Here is a 13,812-nt window from a genome sequence, read left to right as displayed (position 1 = left end):
AGTCCATGGTCGTTATGATTTTTGCTCAAATACTCTCTAATCAAAATCTGTGTGCTTTTTAAAATGGGTATACGAAATTATTCATCAGATGCTTAAATAGTTGTAAGGATATAATATATAATACATAGCAAGGTTTTAAGACAAAACTTTACATTATTTCTTTTTTTAAATTTAGGATATTATGGGGGTACAAATATTTTGGTTACATGTAATGTGTTTGCCTTGCCCAAGCCAGGGCTACGAGCATGTCCTTCCCCCCATACAGTAAGCTCCGCTTCCATTAGTTGTGGTTTATCCCCCAGCCTCTCACCTGACCGACACGCAGTGAGTCTTACTACTATGTGAACACTTTAGTGTTGATCAGTTAGTACCAATTTGATGGCGAGTACATGTGGTGCATGTTTTTCCACCCTTGCGATACCTCACTTTGAAGGATGGGCTCAATCTCCTTAAAATATATCCAATGGCATCTAAACACTGGAGTGACTTGATACTCATATCATTCGTTTTTAAAATGCAAGAACAAAGATGTCCTTAATCGCTATAAGTTTTACATCATTTCTTTTCAATTTAAACATGTATTTCCATTTTTCTTCCCCTATACAAATTTTATCCTATTTTAATAAATTTTTATGCTGGAAAGTATTTTATAACCACCTATCTTACTTTTCTCAATAAAAAAAAAACCATAAAATTTGAGTTATTTTAATTTTTTGTGACTATAAAATTTTAAGAGTTAAAAACAATCAGAAAAGGTCATCTGAATTATTGTTACAATTATTAGTAGTAAACAACAGACCAAAATTATGTAATTATTAAATAGCTTCAATTATATAAGGTTACTAATGTTCACCTATTTTGACCTACAAAAATGGTAACTTCATATTGTAATATATCACAAATTTCGAAAATAATTATTATACCTAAGTAATGTGATTTTAATTAAAAGTACCTAACAGAATACTGTTTTTTTTTTAGTTCATGTATCCAGAAATGAGTGTTATTTATTACTAGAAAAAGTCAAAATCAGCATCAATTCTATTACTATTTATTTTTCATTTGTTACAGCTCAATGCACAAGGTGACATCTCAAAGAAAAGATGAATTTAGAAAAAATAAATATGGAAATTAAGAAACTTATTCTGCTAAAAACATGTCTGTGGACTCTTTGAGAACTCTTTGGGCACCAGCAAGGGAATCCATCCTGCAAAGTGAAACTTGCTGAACCAAATGTCCTCTGACATCCCTTTCAGCAGGCAGATGCCTTGGTTATATATTAACAGCTTATCAGCAGGCCTCACTACTATGAGTAAGATGTCTTGGTTTTAATTTAAGGAACTCTGTTATATAGCGGCTAATAGCATAGCCATTGGAGCCAGATAAACCTGACTTAAATTCAGATTTTGCCCTTTATGAGCTTAAATTTTCCATGCCTCAGTTTTCTAATGTGTAAAACTGAAATAAAAATAATAATAATTGCCTCAAGGGTTATTGATTTAAATGTGATAGTGCAGAAACACCCCTGGCTCAAGGTAAATGCTCTGTAAATGTTAGCTGTGGTGATAGTCATGATGTTAACGATAATGAAAAATCCATATTATTTTGGAAAATTATTAGCACTTGATCTGTTTATCAGCATCATGTGTAGTTGATCTGGGGGTACAACAGTAACTAAACAGCCTGTTCCTATGTCCAAGTCTATAAAAATAATTCTTTTTGTTCTTATGGCAACAGATGGACAATACCAGCTGGACCAGTGTGTCCCACTTTGTTCTCTTGGGCATTTCTACCCACTCAGAAGAGCAGATCCCACTCTTCCTTCTTTTTCTACTCATGTACACAATCAGCATTTCTGGCAACTTTGCCATCATCGCACTGATTTTCTCTGCTCCCCACCTCCACACCCCCATGTACATCTTCCTCAGTAACTTGGCCTTGGCGGACATCTGCTTCACCTCCACCACTGTGCCCAAGATGCTGCAGAATATCTTCTCCTCTACAAAGGCCGTTTCCTACATGGGCTGCTTAGCCCAGACTTATTTCTTCATTTGCTTTGCAGCCATGGAAAACTTCCTCCTGGCTGCGATGGCCTACGACAGGTACCTCGCCATCTGCCACCCTTTCCGCTACCCTGTGATCCTGCCCAGAGTACTGTGTGTGCAGATGGTGGCTATATGCCATGTCCTCTCCCACCTTCATGCCCTGCTGCACACCTTGCTCATGGGCCGGCTGATCTTCTGTGCAGATAACAGGATCCCCCACTTCTTCTGTGACCTCTACCCTCTGATGAAGATCTCCTGCACTAGCACCCACCTCAACACCCTGATGATTCACACAGAAGGTGTTGTTGTCATCAATGGAGCTCTGGCCCTCATTATTGCCTCCTATGCCTGCATCATCTCAGCAGTCCTCCGGATCCCCTCAGCCAAGGGCAAGTGGAGAGCCTTTTCCACCTGTGGCTCCCACATCACTGTGGTGGCCATGTTCTATGGCACCCTCACATGGGTCTACTTCCGGCCCCTTCCCAGCTATTCAGTGACCAACAGTCGTATTGTGACAGTCATGTACACAGTGGTGACCCCCATGGTGAATCCCTTCATCTATAGCCTGAGGAATGGGGATGTCAAGGGAGCCTTCAAGAAATGGATGAACAGAATATGGACTTCTTTCTTTAGATAAAACTCCAAAACACAGTTTAGAGTTTTACCTATGATTCTGGGGAAACAATTTTGTGCCTCTCACAGATCTGCTTCCTTTAGGACTTCCCAGAAATATCTAAATTAAGTACATATCATGGATTTTCTCATTAGATATTGTCCTAAGATAACTCTTAAACCCAAAGGAACCACCATGAACTTATGTAAAACACCAGCATTGCTTGAACTATGATTAAAGGTGTTCTCTGTGCCTGCAATTAAACACCAGGGTTGTAAGTCTCAGAGTTCTTAGATGGAAGCAACAGAAACCAATTCTGGTTTATTCATGAAAGATTGGAGCTTACTGAAAAGATAACTGGGGCTCATGAATTTCCAAGGCTCAAAAAATGTACAAGAATAAGAAAGGTTATATCATCAGAACCACAGTCGTAATCACATCCCAGAACTAGTCTGTAGCCAGCAAACTCTGTTCACTGCAGCTTGTACCCTCACCAACAATGCCAGCAATAGTCACTGGGCATAGCCTTTGGAGGCCTAAAAACTGGACATTAGCATCCCCAGGAAGAACTGCTTTTCACCACTATCTCTAAATTCAAAATAAGGTCATGTATCTGATTGACCAAGAATTGATCACTTGCCTATACTCTAGCTGCCAGGGAGAGCAATATTGGTGCTTTTATTTTCCATAACTTTATATAAGACATGTGAAATGGGGTAACTACTCCAATATGGGAAGAGGGACATGACGACAATGTCCACTATATGGGGTCAGAAGTTATAGATTCTCCAGAATTAAGCTCTCCAATTTGCATTTTCTTAATCTTCTATACCTGCACTGTTCAGGGATACCTTAAACTCCTTTTGTCTCAGCAGGCTCCAGATCATTCCCACAGTCGGTACGTGGAACTCGTCTAACACTGGGTGTTTGTCTGCTGACCCATCAGTGCTGGGCATGGGGAACAGATTCAGGAGCCAAGATGTCTATTCCAATGTCGATTCTTCAGACTCATGGGTCAAAAGGAAGATGTGAGAGGGGCCTCCCCGGCCATCGGGCAGAAGATGCGAGTGCAGACTGAATTAGTCCATCTGTCTGTACAAAGTTTCTCTTACAGGACAAGAGTAGTTATGACACCGGGGTGAGAAGGAGCTAAAATTGTGGTAATTTTGTGTAATGTGCTAGAAGGATTTCTTGTAACCTACACAGAAACCATAGTCAAAATTTATACCATTGAAATAGATATCAGAAGGTATATTTCTTAAGTCTTTGTCTCCTCAAAGCATGCTGGTTTGGACAATAAATCATATGGACACCCTAGTTCTAAAGCCTCTTCTGATCACCATCCCAATTCTTCAGCACAGGTTGACTGGATGTACCTCTCTGTGTCCACACCGCTTACCCTATGAATCTTTCCCTTCATTTCATTGCTCTCGTTTGTTTAAAGTCCGTCTCCCTCTACTCTTTTATAAGCTCTTTCAGAATATGTATCCCAAACATGGGGCACAAGTTCTGGCACATAATACATTGTTAACAAATAGGCATGGTCTACTAAGCGAGGTATCCCAAGAGTGGAAAAACAAGCACCACATGTACTCACCATCAAATTGGTATTAGCTGATCTACATTTAAGTGCACATATAAGAATAACATTTATTGGATGTTGGGCAGGGGGAGGGGGGAGGGGGGAGGAGGGGACGGGCATATGCACAAACAATGAGTGCGATGCGCACCTCCCGGGGAATGGACACACTTGAAGCTCGGACTTGGGGGGGAAGGGGGGGCAAGGGCATCATACGTAACCTAATCATCTGTACCCCCATAATATGCTGAAATAAAAAAAAAAACCCAAATAGGCGTTAAATAAATTTAAGAAATAAATGAAAATCCCACGGCTGGTAGAATGGTGATCAAAAGTCACACTGACAACACCAGGCAAATACATTTCCTGATGACCACAGCACTTTGTGGTTGTCTCTAAGGCTCCATGATTCATGTTGCTTTGTGCAGTCCTTGTTCACTCACAAACACACCAAGTCTCAACTTAGCCTTTGGGTATCTGAAGTCTAATCATTGGAACTGGCACTCTGGATGGAGCTTTGGTTATTTTCACAGGGGCTTTGACATCATGTCATTCCACCCTTGAACACTGAGCATTGGACTATGGTTATTCTCCTTTAGAACCAGATGAAAACTACTTTATTTCCTCATTCAGTGTCTCATCTGCCCCTCCCACTTCCTATCCTCTTTCGCTTATGTTGCTGACGTTCCATCTGGCCCTGTGCAGAAGCCTGGCTGATGTGTCTGGGTAACTTGCCCAGCTGGAGACTGGCTAACAGCCAAGAGAAGCTCCTGGACATGGGGAAACAACAGATGTTGGTGTGGATGCAATAAAAAGGGAATACTTATACACTGTTGGTGGGAATGTAAATTAGTACAACCTCTGTGGAGATCAATATGCAGATTTCTCAAAGAACTAAAAGTAGATCTACCACTGGATTCTGCAATCTCGCTACCGGGCATCTACGCATAGGAAAAGAAATTATTTCAAAAAGATACCTGCACTTGTGTGTTTACTGAATGCAGTACAAAGAACTGATGAGCTGAGCTCCGCCTAGAGAACTGACCCACAGAACTGTGAGCAATAAAATCATTGTTATCTGAACAACTAAATTTGGGGATGGTTCACTATGTAGCAATGAATAACTTAAACAGGCTTCTTGGATGAATGATTTGCATGAATCTTTATAATCCTATCTTTCATTTCTAAAATGGGAATGATAATGACATCCATTTCACTTGATTGCTGTGAAACAAGGATTAAACAAGATACACAATTGCAATCATTTAGAATAGAGTCTGAAATGCTCAATAAATGCTATTTTATAATGAAAATGATAAAAATTATTAAGATTTAACAAAAAATGATCACTGAAAGATTACAGCCCCCAGCATGCATGACACACAGAATTCTTTCAGTTTCTCTCCTAGAGGTTTTATCTCTATAAAAATGCTTCTTCTAGAATGACCTAAATCATGTTGCACTCTGGAAACTGCATTTCTATGATGTTTAAAGTGAAGCAACAAGTGTTAAGAGAGTTTCTCCTTTTCACTTAGATCTGGAAGCTCATGAAGGAAATTGGAAGAGAAATTGGTCCACATGAAGAACTCACTTGATCCTCTCATAAAGCCAGAAGATTTGTGCCCCTAAAAGTCAAATGTACAGGACATCCTAGAAGACCTAGAGAGCTGGAAAGAGTCAATATAGTAACCCCCCCTAAAAAAAGAAAAACAACAACAACCAAACAAACAAAAAATCTTTTGGTAGTGTCAACCCAGCCAATGTTTCCTTTTATTAATACTTTAAGTATCACACACTTGCACACAAAATGGTTGGCCTAGGGAGCTGTGTTTATATTATGTGTTCCATCCCCTAGACATATTTGGTTAGACCATGGTGAACATGGTTCACATTCTCTCTCTGGGGCACCCAATCACAGCGAGGAAGAGAAAAGGCTGGCCTGCAGAACGAAACATGAATCTGATTTGCAAAGAGACGTAATATCAAGAACAAAGTAATTCTGAAGTGATGGACAGGGGACTTATTTTGGTTCCTATGGCTTTTCAGTTCCTGGTTTCGATCGCATATGAGATCCTTGCACCTCACATCTCCAAAATTTCAAAATTTCTTTGAAGTTCTTTCAAACAGACTTTTCTATTCTTGTTGCTATAGTCTATCAATTTTCTAGTGGTTCTCCCTCATTCATTGATGACTTCGGCATCTGGTTATCTCTGTCCACCACTATTTATCATTTTTGGAAACATCTACATAAATGGTCTAACTAACACCTTGAATTCTCAGTATGAGACCTCTGTAGCTTCAACAATCTTTTACATTACCCCATCTCAGCCATCCACTCATATGGTCCTGTCTTAGAAGTTGTCATCACCAATAATTGTATCATTTGTGAAATCTTGATTTTAAACATTGTAATTCCTATCAGCTTCTATTTTTTCACCTCATTTAATTTAGTTCTCAAACTCTGCCAATTCCCTGACATGACTGAGATCTATTATCCCTTCAAATTGTTTTTCATTATCCATAACCTAATTTATGCTCTTCCTTCCCACCCTAACAATCATAAATAACTTCCTGTACACACCCTTACTCTTTTGCCCCCTTTTGTACTATCTGGAAAATTTCGGCCCTGGGTAAATCCAATATTTTTCTCATTTATGTCTGTACATGAGTACCTCAATATTGTTGGAGAAGATCACCCAACCACGCTGATTTGACTAATATTAAACTTTTTAACAAAATACCCAAATGGATACTCAATACTGGCAGATAATCCTACAATATTCCCTAGTATTTTACTTTTCCAAACTTCAGAATGATTATTTCACATATTGTCTTCCTGAAATTCTCTAAAACAACCCTGCTCCCACCACTTTCAGTTGAAGTTTCTTCAAGCATATGTCTTCTTCCCAACCAAATCCACCAGCTCACCTACATTCGAATTCACATATTCTGACTTCCTTTTTATTACAGGGGAAGAGGTGGCTCAGCTCCTAGATAAAATCATCCCCCCATAGAGGTGTATCCCCTTGCAATGACTTTGTTCTTGCCATTAATTACTTTCTCTCTTGAATAATTAATGTTTCATTTTTTATTGGATCAATTCTATAAGCAAGCAAACATGCTTAATGTCACTACTCTTTCCAAAAATTATAAGAAACTTTCTCTTGATTCCAAGTTCTCAAGTTATACAAAACATTTTTTCTACCTCCTCAGAAAAAAAACTATACTTAAAAAGTGTCTATAATCACAACCTCTACTTCCTCTCTTGCAATTTCATCATAAAATGACTGTAATTGGAATTTTTCTCCTTAACTGCTCTTATCAAAGTTTCCAATAAATCTACATTCTGCCAAATTGAATAATAATCTGTTCTCATTAATGACCTCTCAACTACTACATTTGAGAGAATGACCACTCCTCCATCCTGGAAATACTCTTTTTTAGGACTCTGACATCCCAAACTTACCTGCTCCCTTCCTACCAATGAACACTTCTCAATTTTCTTTGCTATCTCCTCTCCCAGACCTCTAAATGTTGGAGTGCCTACGCATCTCAGGGCTCTGCCTATAGTTCTCTTCTCTTTTCTACACTCTCTTACTAGGTGACTTTATCCAGTTCCATGGCTTCAAGGATTATGTGCATTTTATTGCCTCTGACATTTCTATTAAATATCTCCTGACAGGACCTCTCCATGAGCCTAAGGATTGTGTATTCAACTGTCTCTGAAACATCTCCATTTGGATACCTAATACATGTCACAAAATTAACATGGAAAAAAAACAAGTTGTTGGTTTTGCCCCCCAACCAAATCTTCATGCTATTTACCATTGACAGATTTCCACATATAAATAAATGGCACAATGATTCCATGTATTTTCACCATCCATTCTTACTCTTTCTCCTTACACATTACACCTAAACCATCAGTACTTCTAAACAGTTCTCCTTCCCGTACAACCCAAAGCTGACCAACTGCTCTTGGTGTTAGACCACTGCATAGACTCTCCCCCAGTCTCTATTATTAGTGACCTACACTATCTTCTTTGGGGTAGCAAAATGGTACAGATAGAATAATTTTTTCACTACACATATTGAGCTGACTATGATTACTCTGAGTTGAGAGGTTGTTGAAATGAGAGAGACTGTAAAAAATATTACAATTTGAAGAGAGGCTTAGGCTATTTGATCGTTTATTCAAAACTCTCTCTTCTGTATAATGGCATTGCAACTCACTTTGCTTTCTCTCTGAAAGACAGCACATGCTACACCATTACTGAAATGATCAAAGTTATGCAAGCCATATTTATTTGTCATCATTTTGCTTAACAGTCCTCTATGCCCCATATTAGACCAGATAGATGAGAGGTTCAAATTTGGTGATTTAAAAATATGTTTTCAGTTTCAATACAATGAAATTCTAGGTCTGTCAACAGACACCAGAACCATTTTTTCATGAACTCACTATTTCCCAAATTCAACCAAGAGGGAGCCAACAGAGAAGATTATTCCACAGGAATGATTATTCACAGGAATGTGATTCATATCAGTTAATAAGGGTATACCCCATCTATTTAGGTCTTAATTCTTTGATCTCGGGAGATGTGCTGCCATTCCCTGTTTGCCTGGGAGCCAGGTTGGAAGTTTCCTGAGATGCAGAATTTCTTAAAAAGCCTCTGAAGAGCTCCTTTAACCTCCTGGTTCCTGAGGCTGTAGATTAGTGGATTTAGCATAGGGGTAACTACAGTGTAGAAGATGGCGACCTGACGATCCTGGTCCAAGTCGTAGCTGGAGGATGGTCGGAGGTACATGTGGATCACAGAGCCATACAGGAGCAGCACAACCAGGATGTGGGAGCTACAGGTGGACAGAGCTTTGCGCAGGGCAGCCACTGAGTGCATGCGGGCTATAGCAACACCAGCGGGCATAGGAACCCAAAATGAAGAAGAAGGGGCTGACCACCACCGCTACACCCTCAGTGACTATTAACATTTCATTGACCACTGGCCGGGTGCAGGAGAGCTGCAGCAGGGGAGTGATGTCACAGAAGAAGTGGGTAACCTGGTTGCCACAGAAGGTTAAGCGGGAGACCAATACGCTATAAAGGAGGCTGTTGAGGCTGACAACCACCCATGAGGTCAATGTTATGCACAGACAGAGGCGATGGCTGACAATGGTGGAGTATCTTAAGGGGTCACAGATGGCAACATAACGGTCATATGCCATGGCAGCTAGCAAGTGGCCTTCCATGCTGCCCACAGCCATAAAGAAGAACAGCTGGATTATGCAGCAGTTATATGAGATGGTTCTATGCACAGACAGTGTGTGCACCAGCATCTGAGGAACAGTGATGGTTGTCAGAAATATGTCAATAAAAGAAAGCTGGCTGAGCAGGAAATACATGGGGGTCTGAAGCTTGGGGTCTGAGAGGGCAACAATTACTAATAGGGCATTGCCCATAACTGCAACCAGGTACATGGCAAGGACAAGACCAAAAATAACTGGCTGTATCTCCGGCCAGCTGGACAAGCCCAACAAGACAAATTCAGTCACTTCTGTCCAGTTTCTAGTGGCCATAAGACATCACCTACAAAGAGGGAAGATCACAGTTGGAAAGGGAAGAGAAAGATGTCAAGCTCACCCAGACCTCAGAGTCCCTGCATCTTAGATGTGTCACTGGAGTGAGGATCTGGTCCTAACTTTGTATGTGGAGAAGTTCAATTTTGTTCTTCGGTAGGGGTGTTCATATTCCATTAACTCACTAAACTTACCTGGGATGAAAGTAGAAACGATTATTATAATCATCGATTCTATTAATGATTATTTTTAACGAATAAATAATCTGCCAGTGGGTGAGATTCTCATGTCTTTTCAGCTCAGGTTTTCCCCTATAGGCAGATAAACAGGGTACACCAAAGAGGTAACTTTTGAGGCTGCTATATAAATAAAGATATTTGGTGTAATACTATATTTCTACATGAATATGAGAAAAATAATGCTAAAATAGTAGAGTATATGTATAGGAGAATGTATAACAAGAAGCAGAGCTCGCTTACACTGTGCTTGCCTACCACCATGCTTAGTTTTCACTCTTCTGGTAGTTCATGTCTCTCTGCTTCTAAATAACGTGCCACTTGCTTGTGCATGATGTTCACGTTTTCTCAATTTATCTTTTGTCTCTCTATTCTGAAAGATGAAGTTTTATCTTGATTACATTATCCTTACTCTTTTCTCCTCCTTTCCCTAAATTTGGATGATTATTTTAGGTCTTCAAGTAGTTGCTTTTTTGCTTTAAATGGTTTACTTAAATCTGTATTTCTTATTCCCCCAACTTTAGCCTCCACTTCTCCTCTCACCGCCCCTCTTACCTTGCCCAAACTTCAGAAAGCTGTACCTTCACTTGTATAATGTCAAGATTGAAAGCATGTAAATTCTGAGTTGTAATCATAGTTGTCTTACAAGTAAAATTTTAAAATCCATAAAGAACATCTATGTTATTGTAATTATGTAAATATTATCTACTGCAGAACCAAAGATGTGCTATGGTTGTATTTAATCTTAGATGACTGCAGCGTTACACCCCACTAAAGGAGAATATTCCTAAAATTATTATAAAATTAGTTTCTGTGCTTGAAGGAAGTAGACACATTTTCCTTGCAAAGAGACAAGGATAGTCATCTTTAATTAATTGAGGGATATTATACAGAAGTTAAACATATCTCAGAGTGCTGCAGGAAGCAGGCCTAGGATCAATTTTTTAAAGATGAGGTGCTTAACTTCATATTGGAATCAAGAATAACTTGTTAATAATTAGACCTGTAAAAACTTAAAATGAGCTACTTTGATAGTTGATAGCTTCCTAGCACTAGAAATGTTCAAAAAGAGAACAAATGATGATTTATCATGAATATTTTCAAGAATAAAACATTTATTTATCTAATAGTATCCCCTAAATCTCCAACCCCTAGTTTTCTGTTTCTTTGAGGTCCATATTTTGTATCTGGCATTAAAGTTTCTTTCTTTTGCTTGGAAAAAAAATAAAAATAAAATCAGTATTCTGTTCTAATACTTCATCAGTTCTTCTAAATAATACTACCTTTATATACTTCTATTTTTTTATACATTTTTCTCATATGTATACATGTATGTATACAGACATATGTGTTTGCATATGAATACGTATATACATACACTAACACATACACATACGCATTTTTTACCGTTTCTATCATTAGGCATTCTGTCTTTTGCTTATGTGGCAGGAAGACTCTGTTAGCCTCCAGTGATTCCCACCCCCTGGCCGTATTAACCAATGGGATATGACAAGATGATGGGACGTCATAGCTGTGATTAAGTTGCAAACATTAGAACTTCCATCTTGCTAGCAGACTCTCTTTACTGTTTTTGAGTTTGCACACTTTATGAGGAAAAGCTGCCATGTTGTTTAGGTCCTCATGAAAAAGTACTAAAAAAGCCTCCAGTGAACAGACTGCTCCTAACTGAGGCCCTCAGTTTAACATTCCTCAAGGACTTGCATTCTCCCAACAACCATGTGAATTTGGAATCGGATCCTTACTACCCTGAGCTATTAGATGAGACCCCGGCCCTGGCCAACACTTTGATTACAGCCTTGAGGGAGACCCTGAAACAGTGGATCCAGCTAAACCATTCCTGGATTCCTGTGTAGTAATAAATGTGTGTTGTTTTAAGCTACTGAGTTTGTGGTAATTGCTTATGCAGTAATAGATAATTAATACCACTTGGAGTTCATTCTTCTCTTCTTGAGGATATTTTTACTTTGAGACCACTTACATTCTCTCTCAATGTTAATGAATTGTTATATGGGCCTGCCATGCCCCTGGCATCTTGGATTTGTTATAAGTAGGTTATTCAGTATTTTATATTTTATATTTTGTTTTTTTAAATTTTTTTATATTAGGTTTTTTTATGTTGGCTTTTCTCTATTATGTTACTGGTTGGCTTTTCTCTATTATGTTACTGGTTTATCATATCTGGTGCATTTGAGGTTGCTTGTTTTAGGTGACAAGTGTCAATTTCTTTCACTATTGTATTTGATATATGACCTTTCTAAATGATCATATGGGGAGCTTGCCTTTATGCTACTTGTCCCAAATGAAAATGAAGGCTTTCCTCCAGGATGCTAATAATCAATTTGGTAACCCCAATTCTCTCTCTTTCTAGAGAAGAATTATCAAGTTTTCTATTGGATAAAATGCTAAGGCTATCCCGGGGAAGAGGGAAGGACATTTGTGAAGTGACTGGCTTAGTTGTATTATAGGAAGACTTTTTCATTTTGGTTAATGCCTCTATATTCTGTACCATTTCCCCATTATTCCTCTCGCCCTTCTCCAGAATTGGCTCCCTCTGGGCTTTGGGTCCCTGTCAGGAAGATCAGCCCTCTCCTCCATTATAATTCCTTCCTCGGTATTCTAGAGGATTTTTATCATATTGCTACTTTCTGTCTGGCTCTTAGAAATCCACTAAAATATCACATCTGCTAATGATTCCCCTTTCTTCTCATTTATTATTATGTGGTTTTCTTTTATTATTGTTTTGCTGAGATCTCTAGAGAGATGGAGGAACAAATATGTATTGTATGATAAAGCTGAAACCTTTACCCAAAGGCCAAAGAGTTAGGGATGGCTCTGGTTTCCTAAGATGTCTATCTCCACTGTAGGAATTTAGTCACAGAACAGATGAGATACTCAAGTCTTCTAGTAAGGAACATTTCCCCTGAGTTGTAATGAAAACACTAAAAATCGATAAAAATTGATTGCCTTTTGAGCTCTTTTTGTTAGATAGTAGGTCAGACATTCACATTGTCTTTCATCATAAAAACAATCATTCATTAGTCTCTCTCTTTTTTTTTGTTTTTGCATTTGTTACATTTTCCCAAAGCACATTCTAATTCACTTAGTTGGACTTTGGTTTTCCTAAATCTCCTCAAACATACATTTTCAGGTCAACTTTAACTAACAGATCTCATTTATAAAAATTTCATATCACCTATGATGTATCATTTTTCACATAGCAAATCCTACATTTCTGAATGAACCTTACTGTGATCCCTTACATGGAAATTACATTAAACCTAATATAATAGGAAAACTGCTCCTCACGAGGAATGCAGTATCTCAGAACAAAAAGGATTAAGGATGGATTAATAAACATTTGGAAGAATAGTGTACCTCACTTATAATTAATGGAATATAAATTAATAAACATGATACCATTTCACCTGTCAATTTGGGTTTTTAAAATAAATCATAGCTCCCAGACTGGAGAAAATGCAGATATTAACCTATAGAGGTGAAGTACAACTTAATGAAATCTTTCATGAAAGCAATTTGGCTACATGGATAAAGACCCTGGAGAATACCCATAATCTTTGACCAAGAAATTAATTTGGGGGGAATTTTACCAAGGAAATAATCAGAAATGATCATATGATCTTTGTACAAAAATATTCATCACAGGATAGATTCAAAGTAACATACAACTTAGTCGTTCAATGATATGGGACAAGTTAAATAAATTTCAGTACCTTCATATAACATAAA

General features: G+C 38.4%; 1 protein-coding gene and 1 pseudogene across 1 annotated transcript; one reads left to right on the top strand and one right to left on the bottom strand.

Annotated features, from left to right (window-relative positions):
• Positions 1–1,662: 1,662 nt before the first annotated feature.
• LOC105826425 (olfactory receptor 1Q1) lies at positions 1,663–2,741 on the top strand. Its single transcript, XM_012664406.1, has one exon. The coding sequence runs from the start codon at positions 1,735–1,737 to the stop codon at positions 2,677–2,679; it is 945 nt and encodes a 314-aa protein (XP_012519860.1). The 5' UTR covers positions 1,663–1,734; the 3' UTR covers positions 2,680–2,741.
• Positions 2,742–8,805: 6,064 nt separating this feature from the next.
• LOC105826403 lies at positions 8,806–9,709 on the bottom strand (annotated as a pseudogene).
• Positions 9,710–13,812: the final 4,103 nt, after the last annotated feature.

This window comes from Propithecus coquereli, unplaced genomic scaffold, assembly GCF_000956105.1.
Source record: "Propithecus coquereli isolate 6110/MARCELLA unplaced genomic scaffold, Pcoq_1.0 Scaffold89, whole genome shotgun sequence".
Taxonomy (NCBI): domain Eukaryota; kingdom Metazoa; phylum Chordata; class Mammalia; order Primates; family Indriidae; genus Propithecus; species Propithecus coquereli.
This window is presented reverse-complemented; position numbering and strand designations above follow the sequence as displayed.

Excerpts from the sequence above, each read along its gene's own strand:
- LOC105826425 (XM_012664406.1), top strand. The coding sequence starts at position 1,735 with ATGGACAATACCAGCTGGACCAGTGTGTCCCACTTTGTTCTCTTGGGC.